General features: G+C 39.1%; 2 protein-coding genes across 4 annotated transcripts in view; both read left to right on the top strand.

The window, feature by feature from the left end:
* USP3 (ubiquitin specific peptidase 3) overlaps window positions 1-4,406 on the top strand; it is a 99,738-nt gene extending 95,332 nt beyond the window's left edge. For all 3 annotated transcript variants that reach the window (XM_051980894.1, XM_051980895.1, XM_051980896.1), the window contains one exon: window positions 4,079-4,406. In XM_051980894.1, coding sequence (XP_051836854.1) covers window positions 4,079-4,244 — 166 coding nt within the window. In that variant the 3' untranslated portion in view covers window positions 4,245-4,406. The remainder of the gene's footprint in view (window positions 1-4,078) is intronic.
* Window positions 4,407-8,308: 3,902 nt separating this feature from the next.
* Window positions 8,309-15,626, top strand: FBXL22 (F-box and leucine rich repeat protein 22). The gene is made up of 2 exons (XM_051980893.1): window positions 8,309-10,898; window positions 12,890-15,626. Exons 1-2 carry the CDS (start codon window positions 10,564-10,566, stop codon window positions 13,224-13,226), a joined length of 672 nt encoding a protein of 223 aa, XP_051836853.1. The 5' UTR covers window positions 8,309-10,563; the 3' UTR covers window positions 13,227-15,626.
* Window positions 15,627-18,595: the final 2,969 nt, after the last annotated feature.

The raw sequence follows: 18,595 nt of genomic DNA, 5'->3' as shown, positions 1-18,595 counted from the left end.
TTGAAATAGCTGAATTTTCTCTACAAAGCCTTTTCCAGGGCTCCTAAGTGCTCATTACCTTTCCTCCTTAAAGCACATCTTATTTTGTACATGTTGCTTTCCTCAGTAATCTGTAAGCAATTTGAGATTTAAGCAATCATTGTTTATTTTCAGCCATATCCTGAGGGCCTGACCCAGTGTCTGGCACATAGTAGATACTAAATAAAATGTTTACTGATTGAGTCATTAATTTTTACATAAATAGATAATGTTATAATTTTCCATTTTGCCAGCTTTAAGTAAAAGGATGTTAGAACTCGCAGTGTTCTGAAAGTGAAAAATAGGCTTAGAATTTTATAGCATCTGTATTCAGAAAAAGGTTTTATGACTTGTCTTCTCCTTTGATTCCATCAAATTATAATTTACTTTACCCTTCAATTTTAAGTGAAAAACTATAAAATTTACTTCTAACAGAAGATGGCTTCTCTAGAAAAGCTCTACTTTTTTTGAAATGCCTTTCCATTGCAGGTTTGGTTTAGATTTTTTTAAAAATATAGTTCTGACTGATTGTGTCTTTCAGCCATTCTAAGGACTTGGTAGTTTCCCACCAGCTTGGTGGCCATTTATGATGAATTCTTTGTCTCTGGTAACATATGAAACCATAAAGATCTTTTAAAATGATCCTAAGCTTTATGCAGCACTTTCCTTTCTGCAGTAACCAAAAACAAAGAATACTATGGATCACAAACTTCAAAAATAATCTGCAAACATTAATATTGATGTTCTCAGCCTGATAGCTTTGTCCTGTGATCAACAAATGGATAAATTACTGGAGGAATCAAATTGTAATTATCATGACATTTTTGCTTGAAAGGAAACCAAAAGATAGAAGGCAGTTGTAGCTAAAGGGAAAGATGGCTCACAAGGTCTTCAAAAAAGGCAAAGATCAAGTCAACAGAATTGGTTTTATTAAGCAGCATCCAGATAGAGGAGAAACATTTCTAGGACATCTTGTCACCTTGTGTCATTCATTTCATATATTTCATTCAGGAATTAGTGCCTGATGATAAGTATTTTGAAAAAAAAATCATTTGTAGCCAATGCTATAATCTACAAAGAACTTGATAGTATCTGCCACATTATAGCAATATGCATTTGTGAAAGACCTTTTTGAAAGAGAACCTTTAAGGTGGCATTTTTTCTACCAAGTAAAAAAATAATAATAATTATATGTATATCACAGTGAGATCTTGTGTTCTCTACCTCTTTCAGTTAGTCATGCTATATAAACAGACATTAAATGCAGGAAGAGACACACACATTTCTGGACCTGATCTAAGTGTGGTTTGTTTTTGCTGTCTGTTTTTATTTGTTACAAATTTTGTTGTTATTGTTGCTCTTTCATCTGAGCAGGATATTTGAAGGTAAAGGTAGTGATGCCAAAAAATAAAGATGGGTCATTGAAGCTGGTTTTTTTTTTTTTTTTAATGTACATAAGGAAGTTCAGAAAGAAATACTGACAAGCAGCTTTAAAGGTAATATTGAATATTGTATATACTTTTCAGAAAGCTATACATGATAGATTGAAGGTTTCATATGAAAGACTTCTTTGTGTATGGAAATGTTCATTCAGAAAGAGGGTTAAGTTCAGATTAGGCATACATTTTTTAAAAGTATGTCTGTTTTAGAGTATTAACTTCTAATTCCCAATCCAGTATTCTTTCCACTGTCCTACAAAGATACTAGAGTAAGGAACCAGGAAGGCTGAAGACCTAGAAGCCTAATGTGTATACAGGTGCGCCCAGAAGTCCTTCTAGGGTTCTAAGCTAATAAAACTTTTTACTGACATTTCTGCAATAACCTGTAATCATGAAAGCACTTAGATCTAGAGTGTACCAAACAACAACAAAAAATGAAATTGATTATATTTTAATAGAAGGGAAATTTTTACTGATGTGGAGGTCATCCTTGAATCTGTTTGTCATTGTTCAGTTGTTTCTGATTTTTTGAAACCCCATTGGGGTTTTCTTGGCAAAAATCCTAAAGTTGGTTTACTGTTTCTTTCTCCAGCTCTTTTTACAAATGAGGAAACTGAGGCAAACAGGGTTAAGTGACTTGCCCAGAGAGTCTTACAACTAGGAAATGTCTGAGGCTGGATTTTACTCAGGTCTGATTCTAGGCCCAGCACTCTATTCGTCGCATCACCTAGCTGTCTTATAATCTGTTTATACTCAAACAACTTGTTTAGAGCAAAGATGAAAATGAATAGAAGGAATAAAAATCAGAGGGAGAAAAGCTATAGCATTCATTTAAAACAGTCACAACCTGATCTATTTGAATAGATTGTATTGGTGCTAAAAAGTGGTTGGAAAAAAGGATACTGACACAGAGTGCCATTTCATAAAGAAATTTAACAAATAAAAATTATTTGAGAAACCAGAAGAATCTGAAGTTTCTTTGTTAGCAAACACTGGATTTTCCTGGCATCCAAGGACAATACCATACATTTTTAAAATAAAATCTTATGAATAAGGATAGAAGGGTACAAATAATATTTTGCAAATTAGAGGGGGAAACTAGGGCATTGAAAGATGAAAATGGAAAGAGAAAAATGGGCAGAAGGTAGAAAAGAAGCGTCAAGATTTCAGTGAGAAACTAAAGAACAATAGAATCAGCACAATTAAATTCTAACAACTGGGCCTGGATGTACTTATAAAGGAAATTAAAATGGTACTGAAAAAAGCTTAAATGGAAAAAATAGACTAGAGAATACACAGAAGTAGTTCATGGTGGAGGGAACACAGTTATGAGGATTGTGAGAGTATAATATAATTCCTAACATATTTTAAGGAGAGAAATTCCAAAAAGTGTAGGAAAAATCAGACCTTACAAAAAAAATGACCGAGATCAAAAACTACAAACCCATAAATCTTTTTTCTCTGTATAAAATTATTTATGAGAACCTACTGTACACACATCAAGCGCATCCTTGGTGAGATTACAGAATGGAACCAGGTAGCCTTTTGCTTCTATATTAGACAATATGTTTACCATCATATAATTAACTGAAAGAAGTGGTGAATCCAGGAGTTCCTACTGTGCTTACTGTTTATTTACCCTTTTAAAAAAAAGTCATTATAGCATCATGCTGCTTTAAATGCTCTCACATGTGTAGTGTGTAAGATTCTTTGAAATATACAGCAGTGATGAATTTGTTTGGTCCTCTATTTTTAGATCTAAATTTTAATAAATGCAGCAAGAAATAGGTAGGGAAGTATATGCCTGCTAAGTTCACCATTATCATGGAGGCGACCCATTACCCAGTCCAGGTTGTGAAGGAATCTTTGATGGATGATGAAGTCTACCATGATGCTGATTACATCAAATGGTGAAACACGAAATTTGATCCATGAGATCTACAATTACCCTAAAGCATTTGACCTCATTCTCCCCCTAGAAAAAGTCAAATGAATGGAGAATGAGATGCAGCAAGAAACAAAAATATTTGTACGTATGTATGCTGTTTATGTGTGTAAAAACGAGCACAAATTATGCATACACAAAAAAGGGAATATGCTGGATTGATTGCCTTCAGTTAATTGCCAGATTTATTGGTCTCACACTTCTTCGTAAGACAAGGGCCCATTTTGCTGTGTCCCATTATTCTGCTGGTGGTGTGGTAGGGCTGCCAGTTCTGGGGAAATAGAAAGTCTGAATAGGAATTGAGAGTCATCCCAAGAGGTGAGCCATGTGAGCATCATGTTTATGTGCAGGCTATAACATTACAGATAAGCATTAGAAGGAGAAATGGCATTGAGCATGTCATTAAAGAAGGGGAATAAAAAAGGGCTGGTCACCTGAGGAGAATAAGGCCGGACAGACCAACCGACTGCTGCCCATCCTTCCCTGTTCCCCCCGCCCTTCAGTCTGGTCCTCAGGCTCCTGGTCTCCGTGCCTCATGCCTACCCCAGCTCTGTCAGTACCTGCCGCAAGGTGGGCCCTCACAAAGTACTTAATACTTGACCTGCATTTCTTCGTCTACAAAATGGAAGTTGGGCTGACTTTGGTTATTAATCTCCCTCCTTCCTCTTGCTTACAGTGTTGGTTCTGGACATTATACAGCTTATGCAACTCATGAAGGCCGCTGGTTCCATTTCAACGACAGCACCGTCACCCTGACTGATGAGGAGACCGTGGTGAAGGCCAAGGCCTACATCTTGTTCTACGTGGAGCGCCAGGCCCGTTCTGGCTCTGAGAAGCTCTGATCTGCCCTCAGCATTCTGCGTTAAGTCCCCCGGACAAAGCATTTCCAATTTTCCACAAATACTTGATCCAAGACTATTAATTTCATTGTGCACTTTTCAGCTTCCTTTCGTGGGTTTCATTTAGTTGTGTCAATGGTAGCATTTGACTTGGGCACAAACTAACTTTTTTTTAGTTTTACCAGAAAACCCCAGCAGACATTTTGATTTGCTGCTTTAGTTGTGGTAACTCATTATGTGTGTGTGTGTGTATATATACATATATATACATATATATATATGTATATATACACACACACACACACACATACATATATATATGTGTGTGTATGTATATGTGTGTTTATATATATACAAATGTATATGTATACATATACATATAGTTTCATAAATTTAGTTCTATTTGACTTTTTATATTAATGTTTCAGTTCTCACTTTCTTAAGGCACATTTACATCAGGCATTTTTATTACCATATGCAGCTTTTTTGAAGAGCAGCAGTGAAATTCTTGCTGCATTTTCACAGCTGTAACATAGATCAGGTTGACCCTGTAAATCAAGAATTGTGCTTGCATATATGACTCTATCCCATGAGATCTACTAGTGACCTGAACAGTCATTCTTTGCCTACAGAAGAGAAAGAAATTGCATCATTAAAGAAGACCAGGTAACTGCTGCTATCAGCATTAACCTTAAATAATTGCTGGTTTAGAATCTGCCCTGCAGATTCGGATTATTTAGGGGTAGATAGTAAGGCATTAGTAACTAAGTTCAGTTACCTTGGAAGTGAATTGTGCTTCCTCAGTTAATGTTTGAAGAAATCCTCAAAGTTAATTTTTAATGCCCAGAATGGGTCTTGTCATTGGCGTTTAGAGAGCCAGCTAGACCTTTGCCTTCTAGAGCTGTACGTACTCTGATGCCGTAGGGATAGGACTGGTACTCAGGCCTATTTTCTAAAGGCTGTGCTCCTTTGGGACAGCTTGGTTGAGATATTTTCAGAGCTGAGCTTCTGAGGCTTGACTATTAACTTACAAAGTATGGAAGAGGGTGCTTTGATTTCTAGAACTCAGAACTTGAATAGAACATTGACCCTGCATCAGGACCTTTGTGGTCAAATTGAAAATGTGCTTATTGGATTGTATAGAAAAAGAAAGTCCGCTCCCAAGGGCAAGCTCTTGTTTAAAATTGTTTTCTAGAAAAAAAGAGAAAATGGAGACCCTTAGATCTAACTCTCAAGTTGAATTACAGACGCAGATTTCATTGGTAACTGTGTCAGTACTCAAGGTATCCCCTGCAATCCAAGGGCATTATTTGTATTGGTGGATAATGCAGAGATGGAAGAGGAGGCTGCTTGAGTACTTGGAGAATGTAGAACTTCTAAAATTAGCTCATGTGTATTCACATCACATTCATTTTTTTCTTTAATCCTTTGTTCTAGTGCTTTTTTCCCCATTTTCTTTTCTGAAAGTTGTAATGAAAGACTGAACTTGCTAAGGAAGCAAGCAGACTTCTTAGGGATGATGTCTGACCAGTCAGATTGAGACAAAAGAGTTATCTGGAAAGATGTCACTTTTTAATGACTTCTCCCAGTCCTACATTTGAAACTGCCAGGAACCAGCATGAGAAAGTCATTTCTATTTCAGTATTAACAAGTTTTGTCATCGCATAACACACTTGCAAGATGAATGCTTGAAAAGGAAAAGCAGCAAATGCTCATCACAAACATCAAATGTTATTTTTCTAAAGAGGCTGCATTACTGACCTCCCCAGATTTTAGAAGTGAAAAAGTCTTTAAAACTTTAGGATCTATTTGGAAGGGAGAAAAAAAAGAGAAATGTTGGTCTGCTTAGAAATATAACTTTCTCCTATTGTTCTTTAGAGGTGTATAAATATGAAAATACACCTGGCTGAGCCTGACATTTGACTCCCTCTTTTAGCCTCTTTTGAGATACACAAAAGCAGAGTTGACTTTATTGTGTTTTAACAAGTGGGTCAGTGAATAAAATCATTTGTTGCTTTGAATTGGATATTCCTACTCTTAGCAGCCTTGTTTTGTTTAGTTTGCACCCAAATTGCTGTTCTTTATAAAAATGGTTTTTAATCACTTAAACCTACATGGCTTTGGCAGTGTTCCTTCTGAGGGAGGAAAATGGCTGTAAATCACACGCAATTCTGTGTGAAGGTGTATGAGTGTCTGGGGAGAAGAAATGCGGGGGGGCATTTGTGATCTGGCTCCTGCCTGACTTACTATCGCGATGCTTTGTTGCATACTATCTCATCACACATTTTAGAATGTTATCGTGAAGACTTTTTGGAAAGGGGAACTGAAACCATTTGGGTTACTCGGACAGCAAACTTAGCTGCATAGTTGAATATACCAGTGATGTAAATGTGCCTGTTTTGTATTTTAGAGATTTAACTGTGTAATCTTTGTCACAATTATTTTAAAAGCTGATTCTGTTTTCTTTTACCCTCCTGGGCTTTTTTTTTTCTCTTCTGGTGCCATGTTGTCTCCTTTGTGTATATATGGCCTCTGGCTAGAAAGCACCAGCGAGGCTGACGCATTGAGGTACAGGCCTCCTTTGGAGAAAAGCCTTTAACATCCTCCCACTGCAAACACGGATGTGTGGTACAAACGATCTGTTTGTGGCAACACAGATATCTCTCCATGATGGAGAAAACTGCTTATCCACTGTATTCTACTCAGTGTGTAGTGATGACAAATGTAACCGACAATTGAACCAGTAAAGTATACCGTTCCTCTTTGAGTGTTAAAAATGTAAGTTGCCCGTGAAACTCAGTCAGTCAGTGGGGTTTCTGGGCCTGGCATTGGGGCATATTTATTTCTCGAAACCGTATGTGTCTTTTTGGTCTCATTGTTCTGATGTACATAGATCTCCCTTTCCCATATTTCTTGTCCTTCCTCCCTCCCCTAAGCTACTTCAGGGTCACACGGGACTGGGTTTTCCTCAGCATACTCCCGTAGGGGCAGCCGGTTGTACCCAGGAAGGCAGGAGCCTCCCTCCCAGAGCATCCCCAGGTAGAGCATCCCCAAGCAGGGCGTCCCTGCTGTCTGCTGGAGCCGTCATCCAAGTATCCCCACTGAGCGCAGGAAGGCAAAGGACTTGTGTGCCATGGCCACGCTCCATTCCACTGTCGCTGTATCTCACCCAGGGGCCGATCTGCTCGCCCGCCAGCTCTGCTGCTGACGTGCACTCGAGGCCCCCCAGTCGTGTGGTGCTGTAGATGTCATTGTTTGCCATTAAAATCTAGCTTGTGTAATGCAGAGAAAAAAAAAAAAATCCTTTCACTGCGTGAATGATCTTCTCCTTTTAAGTTGTACTTTATATCTTTTTCTTCTTTGCCAACTTGAGATGTTTTATGGAAAAGTATCATTAAAGGTCTGGTCTCTTTTCTTTGACTATTAATAATTTTTAATACCCTTTAGTGGAACCAACCAGGATCCTCTGCTTGTAAATCCTCCCATGCTGTTGCTGCTGCTGCTGACAAAGGCTGGCTCCCCTGAGGTCGTGCATTCCCCAGCTGGGGCACAATGGCCCATAATGAGGGAGAAGATGGACACTAGGAACAAGAGCTAGCTAGCACATGGTGCTTTACCATTATCTGCCCTACGATGTAGGTGTAGAGGAGGAAGCCAGGGCACACAGTTTCAGTGACAGAGTTTATGAGGCCGGATTTGAGTTTGGGGCTTTCTAACTCTTAGCTAGCACTTCACTCTGGTGGTAACCACCGGCCGAGATGCAGCTAATCCTTGCATGGAGCAGTCAGCATCCTGGCTGCTCTGCGGTTATTTACTAAGTGAAATCATTTTTCTCTTCTTTAAAGCTGTGAAAATGTTTTGTTTTTATTTTTTCCTCAAGATGGTAGTTATGAGCTTCTGCACTCAGGGACCACTTTATATATATTCTTCAGGTAGGAGAGGGACGGTCACTGATCCTTTAAAGCAAAATTGCATTCATCTTTAGAGAATGGGTAAATGTGCTCTCTTCCTAGCTGACCTCCTCCCCCAGCAGAGAGGAATACTTGGAACAGTTCTGTTTCTCTTTGGGATCCCTTTTAGTCATTTCCCTCAACTCCTAAGCCTTTCCTGTGGGAGAGCCAAGCACAGCTGTGTTCACAGAAGGGTCTGGTGTGAGATGCTGAGGAGTTATTCATAAAGGGACGGGAGAAGAAAAAAGTGAGCAGAAAGGAGCTTCTGAGATAGCTAACAGTCCTTTTTGTTCTGCTTGTGATGGAGCATTCAAAATGCACTGGGGTGGGGATCTGCCATTGCTCTCCCTAGCTACTTCTAGAGGATAAGTCACGTCTCCTTTTAAGGACAGAAGCAGAACTTGGCATTATTTACTATTCTCATAAGTGTATGATCGTTCCTTCTGACTGTAGTTTGGACATATGTGACTAGATAAACTTACAGCTTCTCCCCTGTATTATGTCTACTGGCCTTGGATCAGGAGGATGAAAGTTCAAATCTGGTCTCAAGACACTTAGTAGCTGCTCATCTGTTAAATGGGGATAGTAGCAGCTGTCTGTCTCTCAGGGTGATTGTGAGGATTAAATGAGGTATCTGTAAAGAACTTGGTATAGTTAGTACCTGGCATGTAGTAAGTAGCCATTATTTAATGGCATTTCCCCTCCCCTACACACTGGGATTTACAGTCACAAAGAAAGGAGAGACTTGAACATCAGCCCTGCTTATCCTTAGTTTGCTTTGGAGCAAGGACCGTAATTGAGAAGTCAAAAGAAACATGACCAGAAGAGCGCTGCCAGACGCGAGGAACGATTGAAATTTTCTGACTCAAATTCTTGGAAGAAAACCCTTAGCTGCACTGTTCCTCAGTGTGGAGGAATTGGTTTAGAAAGGAGTTGGGAGGGGGAGCATTCAAAGAAAGCTCACTAAAAGCCAGTGGCCTCTTAGCCTACTTGCCAAGAAGAAAAGGTCCAGTTAGATTGAGACTAAAAATATATATATACTGATACCAAAATTCGGCCAGTCTGAAACTTGATATCTATAGTCATTAACTTTTTCCTTGGGGAATGATTTTCTGGCTGTGGAACGTGCTCTGAGGGCCCAATCGCCCAGGGGCCTTCATTAAAACCTTTCTTTACTTGAGACTTTTCCCCCTGAACTGGATCAGACAGAAAGGCTTCAGTGGACCCCAAAGTAACATTTTAAGATGTACTTTTACATGGGGGCCAGGGTGATCAGGGAAGTGAATGACTTACTTGTCTATAAAACATAATAGATGTTTAATAGCATGAGTTACTTTTTTTTTTTTTTTTTTGAGTACAGTTCCTGAGCTCAAATTCTTCAGTATCAGTGTCCAGAGTAGAGGCTCATCTGTCACTTGTTCATGTCAAATCGAGTGAAATGATAAAGTTCAGTTGAACATTTGTTCACTGAACAAATGCTTCCCTCAAAAAAATCCTATATTGGATATAGTTCTTGGGAAATTATGGTATAATGTACCAAGTCACACATTTATACAAACTAGAGAAAAAAAAAACCCAATATTCCTAAGCTAATACAGTATGTTTTGAAAATAGCTAGGTTTAGAACCATATACCCCATATAAGAGATAAGCCACTCTTTCTGACAAACTATCAATTGGACTAAAAATAAACCTTGTTCTACAAACCAAAGACAATGTGTGTAACTTGGTGGGATGTAGTAGGAGCAGTCTAGAATTGACCTGGAAACTATCAATCATCTCTAAGTGGAAAGCAAAGACAGAGGGGAGGAGAAGGGAAAGAATCACTGGTTCTTTTAACAGACTGGGGGAATGCAATTCTAAAAATAGTCATAATCTACTCTGCTTTGCATAGGACAAGCCTTTTCCTTTTAAGGATGTAAATGAACTTTTATATTTAAAAACAGTACCCAATATTCCCAACCTCACAATCTTGTCCATTTTAGAACTAGTCAGAGCTTATTTGAAAGCTGCTCACTAGAAACCAATGATCCCTGATACATGGTTGTTGATTAAAAGGAAAATAAATCCCATTTAAAGGGGGAGGGGGAGCATTTCACTTGATTGGCAGATCTGCTAGGCTTTTAAAATGCAAACTGCCTTCACAGGTCGCCCATGTATGTCTGTTTTTTTTTTTTTTTTCTTTTAAGCAGACACAAACCTTCAACACCAGTTGTTGGCCAAAAATAAACACCATTCCTCAACCATATATGTCCACCAGCCCTGGCCCAGGAGGAGGTAGGTCAGGCGCCCCTCCAGACATCTCAGTATAGCAGGCACCCACAGCAAAGCTGTTGCTTCTCTCTTTCCTAACAAAGTGCTTTTGTTCCCACCATGCACATAACTCAGCTTAACCGGGAGTGTCTTTTACATTTATTTTCCTTCCTGGACAAGGACAGCAGGAAGAATTTAGCAAAGACTTGCTCTCAATTGTGGGATGTGTTTCTTGATCCTTTGCTCTGGCCCCTGCTGCATTTTAATTCTCTCATGGAACTGAAAAAGGATAACTTCCTCTTGAGCCCTGCTTTAAGGTGTTTGTCGATTTGCTGGCATTCGAGCCAGGTAAAGGTGTGCAACGTTGAAGACTGGATGAAAAATGCCTTGCAGAAAGGTGTTTGCAGCACTCACGAGCACCTCGCCACCGACTTTTTAGTCAAAGTTTGCCACAGGTAGGTGGAGTGTGATTGATCAACAGCTGCCTTGTTTGTAACTCCAATCCCAAATCTTTGGCAACAAACTTCCAAGAGTGAACAGAGCTCTTTAGAGATCCACCACGACAGGGAATCTCCCGATTGCCCTAGAAAGATTGGTTGAGGTGCTTTTGTTTTGTTTTATTTAAAATTAATGAAAAATCTTCTTGCATTGCAATTTCCACTTAATTTAGGAAAAACATACAGCTGGGTAGGCTCTAACCAAGAGAGCAATCTCAACCATACCGGGCAGGCGTGGGTCCCAGCTGTCATAAATTGTGAACATTTTTTTCCCATACTTAGAAGTATCAGACTTTCACTTTCCAAGACAGGGGACTGTCCCCCCCAAAATCCTCAGCTACCACCGAGTAATGAACAACATTTCAATACTTGAAGGGAGAAATCAGAATACTGAGAAGGCAGAGACACAATATGAATCACTCAAAGTAATAGGGAAGAATAGCTTTGTGGAGAAGTTAGACTTGAGAAATCAACTGCACATTAAGATGGGCAGGCCTGTTTTGTCACACACTGGACTTGCTTATGTTCCAGAGAACCATGTCCCTCAGATGTCATCGTCAATCAAATTAGTCCAGTCTGGCATCCAGAGATCCCAATGGGAGGAAACTAGCATAAAAGAAAAAGTGCCTTATAATAAGTCTGGGTTAATGTTAGTCAGTAGGGACACATTATTTCCTATATGGAAAAATAGTTTGACAAACATAGTATATATCCAACCAGCTAATTCTCCCTTTAAAATTTGGTCTATAGAGAATATGAAAAATAAAGAACCTGAGGAGGAAGTAGAATTCAGTGTCCATCTTTATTGATCTTGAGATTAAAGGACACCTAAGTTAATGCAGTTTCTTTAGAGAATGCAAGCCTCCAAAAACCTATAGATAAATCAGTATTTCACTTAAGCGATCATGAATTTATCTTTTGTCCCATTTTCCCATATCCAAAGGCAAACCCAAACCTTTAACTGTTTAAAAAAAAAAAAAAACCCAAAACCAAAAAACTTAACCTGACTTCTAATTGCAAAGGAAAATTCAACTGGCTTTTTATTATTGTCATGAAGGTTAAATACAAATTTTCCTAGCTAAGTTACAGGATGACAAAATGTCAGCTCCCATGCCTTTCTTCTAGAAAACATTAAATCATTAAATCTAGAAAGGGAAAAGGAGAAGTAGAGCAAGTCTTGAATTCATCCGTAGTCAGTGTTTTCAGCTGATGAAGTGTTTATCAGGTGGACAGTTATGAGAACATAGCAATGAACAATCCAACAAACTCTACCTCTTTTTTTTTTAAAAAGGAAATACTTGGGATTGAGGCAGGGGGTGTGTCTACAATTTGTGCATTCTTAGTATGGAAGAACAAAGCTGAATCCATTTTATCTACAAATGGCAAATGGATCAAGCTGCATGGTTTTTCACCCCAGGAGAAAGCTCAGCTGGAGCTGTCAGATACAATGCTTTCTGCAGGAGGAATTCTCTGGAAGGATGTGCCTGCCAGTCATTCTTTTTCCAACTTGGAAAAATCTGGTTAGCCAAGCTGATGAGTGATATTATTATTCTGAGTGATACATAAGAGATTTGAGGGGACAAAAAAGGGATAAGAGAGGGTGAGGATGAATAATTTTGTAATTCTAACCCTACATCGTGAGGACAACTAATTGATAAATCTAATTAAGAAATTAATCCACATTGTTTAGCGGAAACAGCTCTTGAAACAACAAATTATTTGTCTTGGCTTTCAGGTGCCAACCAACAAAATGAAAGAAAATCTCAGTTAAGGAGGAATAGGCTCCTGTCCACTGCTTTAATAACTGTCTCTCCTGAGATTGGAGGGGAACATCCTCCACCTCATGGCAAAGACAAGCAGTTTTAGTTTGGAAAACCCTTCTGTTAGCTGATGCCCGAAGAGCGTCTCCTTTGGCTTGTTTTTACTGTTCCCTTTACTACATCTTTCAGGTGTCCCAATCTCCTGTCCTTGACACTCTCCGGCTGTGGCCATGTCACCGACGAGTGTATCGCATTACTGCTTCAGAGTTGCCCCAACCTCCACACCCTCAAACTGGAAAACTGTGTTCGGATCACCAACCAGACGCTGGCTGCCGTAACCACCCACGGGCGCTCTCTGAGGACCCTTCACGTGGATTTCTGTCGCAACGTGAGCCAGTCGGGTCTGCGGCGGGTCAGAGACCAGTGTCCTTGGCTAGTTCTGAAAGCAGAGAGAAGTGCAGACATGATCCCAGACATGCTCCCTGAGGAAAAGCTCATCCAAGACAGGGTGGCCAGAAAACTCTGAGAGAGAATATGGGGCCCACCTCCCCTCTGGGACTCTGGAGGCCTCCACCCCTGGCATGGAGGTGAAATATTCTCATGAAGGCTTCGAAGTCCTCAAGTTGTAGGCAAGTTTTTGCCACCTGGAATAAGCGTCAAGGAAATGATGACAAAGGTATATTTTCTGCTGCTAAGGGCCCAAGAGTGGAGCCCCCTGAACCTGGATCAGAGAGTAGCTGAAGCAAAGTCGCGACAGTGATGGTCCATCCCCCCAGAGGAATTTAGTCCTTTCAATCCTCAACCCCCAGACTAGCTCTGAATCCCTTGGCAAGTCCTAACTTCTTGGTTCTCAAGTTTTTTCATCTATAAAGCAAGAATTTTGAACTAGATAGTCTGGAAGGTCTCTTCCAACTAGAACCATCTGATTTCCTTCTTAATTTGCATCCTAAGACTAACTTTGTAAAGGAAAAGTATTTTGCTTGACAAGCTTTTCCTGAACATTCCAAGATGCCATTTCTCTTAAACAACAGACACAAACATGCTAAGATTTGCAAAGGGTTTTACACATATTCCATTTGAACCTTGCAGCAGCTCTCTGAGGTAAAAATATATTGTTATTCCCTTTTACGGAGGAAGCACCTGAAGCACAGCATATATAGTGACTTGTCCACCTACTTAAAGGAGGAAGAGCAGGTAAAAGCGATGCCTTATTTAGTGAGAAGAGAACTGACCCAGACTGAAGTTCCAAAGTTTTTACCACATTTTGGTGAGCTTGGAACTATAATACATGATTCCTGACTTTATTAATACTATTAATAATTCTCAAGGCTGCACAATTATTTGTTAAAGCTGCCCCTGGTCTCAGTCCATCAGAACCCAACCCCAGTCCCCCTGGTGAGCATGATGGGAACCATTGTCTGGCTTTCAGAAGCTTGGACATCCCAGAAAATGCTTCGCTTCTAGGGAAACTCTAAGCAGCCTGCCAGTTCTGAAGCCCAAAACCCATGGGTACCCAGGATGTCCTTCACCGGCCATCAACATAAACTGCTGTTCATCACTTCAAAGCTGGTGCTGGGGAAGGGAGGGAGCTTTACAGACTTCCCATTATTGTTTATAACTTGTGTCCCATTAGCTGGCTGGATCACACTATAGTAGCAAAATACTATTAGGCAATCAGCAGGAATCTGGCACCAGACCAGCTAAATGAGATTTTAAAATGGCTGCCATGGTTACGGATTCAGAAACTATACTTGACCCCCTGAAAAATGTCAACTCATTTTCCTAAGTTTCCAAAATCTGCTTATGTTTTTTACTTTTCACAAAAGACTGGTCCAGGAATCAGTTCACAAACTCTGTGGAGGGGAAAAGCATAACGGTAGCAGTAGATTCCTCAAATTAATCAAATCTGAGTCAGTACTATCCCCAGTATGTGCTGCAGTGAACTGTTTTTGGTCCTTTCTGCAGAAGCAGCTCATGGCACAGTGAGGAAGACCCGAGTTCAACTTAAGCTCTGTTTGCTTCAGTTTCCTCCTCTGTAAAAGGAGACCAATAAGAACCACTTCCCTGTTGTGAAGAATGAAGGAGAGAATATTTGTAAAAAGCAAAGTAGCCGGTGCTGTACAAATGAATTACCCTCTCCTCGGATTGTTTAGTGTCCTTGAGGACCAAGGAAATGAATTAATCAAACAAAAACAAAGTTGGGCTTACCAAGTCTGGCAAAGCCCAAGTGTCTGGAGAAGAAACGTACAAGTTCTTTCTCCCCATTTTGTCCTTATCTCACTATGATAAATGGGACCAATCTCACTTCTATCTACCTTTGTATAATGCTTTTATAATTTTAAATTATATACATACATACATACTAGAAGTGTGTATATGTACAGTGTCCCAGAAGTTTTAATGCTTTATTCACAGCTTTTGGAATAGCTTATATGCATCGATATGTAGGTTCAAAGGGGAATTAAAGTGACATGAGCATCCAATCCCTTCCTTCTTCCATTGATTCAAGATGAATTCCTCTTGCCCATTTCTGAGGAACTGAGCTAAGCTGGTCAGAGTCTCTTAATCACCCTGTAAAGGTCAGGGGCCACAGCAGTGGAGTTAAATAGAAATGAGGCCACTAGTCCATATGTGAGAACCCTGGCTGACCACACATTTAGTTTTAAAATGTATTCCATGTTATCTGGGTTTTATTGTATTTATTTTGTTAAATGTTTCCCAATTTATATTTTAATCTGGTTCCCCTACCCCTCCCAGCACAGTGGGTCATGCATTTGACACTGATGGCTCTGGGCTACATACTATTTACCTTCTTTCTGGAGCTGGCTTTATAAAATAAGTTTTCTTTCCCAAGTTGTATGAATTGGAAATAATTTTTAAACATGTTAAGTAAGGAGTTTATTTTAAAAAAGAAATTCTTTGTCAACCCTTTGTGTAATTTGATCTCATTTATCTTTCCTGTAAATCTGAATTTTCATATATCGGCTTTTGCAGAAAGGGGAAGAGGAAATAGTTCTGTATCAATACCAAAATCAGGAGTTAATCTCCAAGACTCTCTCATTGTCATTTCCTTCACCAGCTTGATGGTGACACTTTTTAAAAAAAGACAATCTCACTTCTATCTACCTTTATGTAATGCTTTTATAATTTTAAATTATATACATACATACATACATACTAGAAGTGTGTATATGTGCAGTGTCCCAGAAGTTTTAATGCTTTATTCACAGCTTTTGGAATAGCTTATATGCATCGATATGTAGAAATTTCATTACTAGGAGGTAGAGCATAGGAGATTATAACTCTGCCTTAGGCAGGTGGTTATCACTACACTACCTGCTACACTCAGAAGTAGCAACATGCATTATTTAACAAGCAATTTACCATAGCTGGTTTTGTGACTGGTTTCAACCACTTCCCACCTTGTCTTCATCAAGTTTGGGGCAACAGAAGATGGGGGAGGGCAAAACCACAATCATTTAATTGGGACCTGGCATTCACCCAGGAGTAAATGATTACACTCATGGATTGTGAAATCATTTGCAGTGGAACTATTCCAAATTAGCAGAGACTTACATCACCCACAAAGTCATAAAAACGGAGGTGAAACCAAAATCAAAGGAGGTTTTGAAAAAGCAAAATCATAAATTTTAGAAATTATATTTTTCTACTAAAGGACATCCCACCTTCATTTACTAAGCATGGGCTTAGCTTCCTCTGGGCTATTTGGAGTCAAATTTTGCTCAACTAATGACATAAAATCATTAGTTCCCAGTACTAGTCTCAGCTTTTGCTCACATATAATTATATAGCTATGAAAATATAACATACAAATATAGATAATAATTACAGAACTTTTATAAGGTCCTTGTGCAATTTTAAACTTGAATTACACACTGGGGGGGCATTTAAGTGGTATTTAAAAGCAAACTAGTTTAGTATGTTACACAATGGTATGTATGCAGACTGTGTTAAACAATTATACATAATACATTGTCAGATCCTGTGAAAAAATAATGTTAGGGCTTTGACTCCCTCATTATGTAGCTGAAGAAATTTGAGACCAAAATAAATGACTTGTCCCAAATCGTACAAGCAGTAAGGACAGAGCTGGGATTTGGAACCTGTGTGCTCTAAGTGAGTGAAGTCTATATCAGATGTATTTTTTAATATGACATTTGCTTTCGAATGCTAGTATTCAGTTTTCTTTTCATCCCTGCACCCCAAAATTTAAAGAGCATTATAGAGATTCAAAGGGATGTGTAGCATCCCTCCCAATCCTCCCTCAGAGGAAGCCCTTCCCCAACCCTGCCAGGTGCCAGCGAGACCACTTCTCAGGAAGAACTCAGCACGGGGATATTTACCTAGCTGCTCAAACAGAGCCAGACGGCCTCTCCTCTGGCCCCTTTCCCAGACTCATGCTTGGGTCACATCTGTACTCAAGGTTTGCCATAGAAACAATCAAGCAGGGCGAGACTTTGTGCTCAGGCCTCCTGCCCCGTCCGTCCGCAGCTCAGGAAGCGTCCCCCACACAAAACAACAATTCTCTGGATGCTCTAGTACCACAGTCTAAATATCCCCAGTTCCTGGGGCTGGATCAGGCACGGTATGGGGGAGAGGGGGGGGGGTGACTCAGTTCTAGCCAGTATTGCCGATCCTTCCTGTTTGTGTTTTTCCATGGTTTCCACTTCAGTGCCCTGGAGAAAAACTTGCAAGTACTTAATTTTCTCCTGCTGCTTGCTTCAAACAGACGTTCCAAGAAGGGTTCTTTTTGTTAAATACTTAACCATCACCAAAAACAACAAAAACGGGACCCTCTAAACCATGAAGCCCAGAAAGCATTTAGTTTTTATTGTCTCCAGCTCCAGTGCTTCTTTGGAAAAAGTGATTTTTTTTTTTTTTTAAACATTTCATTTTACATGTAGGCCTCAACTTAGCAGTGAATCCCAATATTTGGAATTTTGACCTGCTGTTCCCACAAAGGTAGTTCTGTTAGCCAGAGGTTCTAGTTCTATTCACAGATTGATCCACAAAAACCTATTTAATCCATGATGTCATCTCATTTATGCTACCAATAGTACTCTTTAATTAAATAAAATCAATCAATAATGCTACCCCTCAATTCACTAAATGGACTTTAAGGACTATGTGCTCTGCAAATAGTAGATAACCAAATTTGGAAAACAGACCTAAATTCCATTTTAGAAAATGACCTCAAATCACCAAGGTAAGTAGGAATTTTTTTTTTTTTTTTTAATTAGTAGGACTCTGAATTAAAAAAAAAAAAATCTTCCTGATTTAGGCATTGCGACCCTGTCAAGAATAAAAAATGTTTTTAAAACCATTGTTTATGTAGGAAAAATAAAACATTTTACCCACTTTCTCCATGGTGGTAACAACAGCCCTTCCTTAAAAAGGCACTGAAACTCATGAGCACAAAAGAGGAGATATTAAATATTAGGGAAGCATAAATACATTTGAAACAAAACAAGTCACAGAAATGATAAATAAAACTAAAGCTAGTGCTGCTTTGAAAAAACTAATAAAATTGATAAATCCTTAGCTAATCTGATTTTTAAAAAAGAAAGCAAGAAATCAAATCAATAAATAGCAAACATGTAAGATGAAATCACAACAGAACTGGAAGAAATAGAGAATAATCAGAACATATTATGTACAATTATATACCAAACAAAATGAAAATATAAAAAAGAGGAATATTTTCAAAAATATAAAATACCCAAACTACTAGAAGACCATATAGAAATTTGAAATGAGGCAAATAAAGTCCTTTTCAAAATTTTTCTTATAAATATAGCCATAATACTTAAACCAGAAAAAGATACAACACACACAGAAAGAAAACTATAGGGCCAGTGACATTAATGAACATTG

Source organism: Antechinus flavipes, chromosome 2, assembly GCF_016432865.1.
Source record: "Antechinus flavipes isolate AdamAnt ecotype Samford, QLD, Australia chromosome 2, AdamAnt_v2, whole genome shotgun sequence".
NCBI lineage: Eukaryota > Metazoa > Chordata > Mammalia > Dasyuromorphia > Dasyuridae > Antechinus > Antechinus flavipes.
Note: the sequence above shows the minus strand (reverse complement) of the source record. Positions and strands in the feature narration are given on the sequence as shown.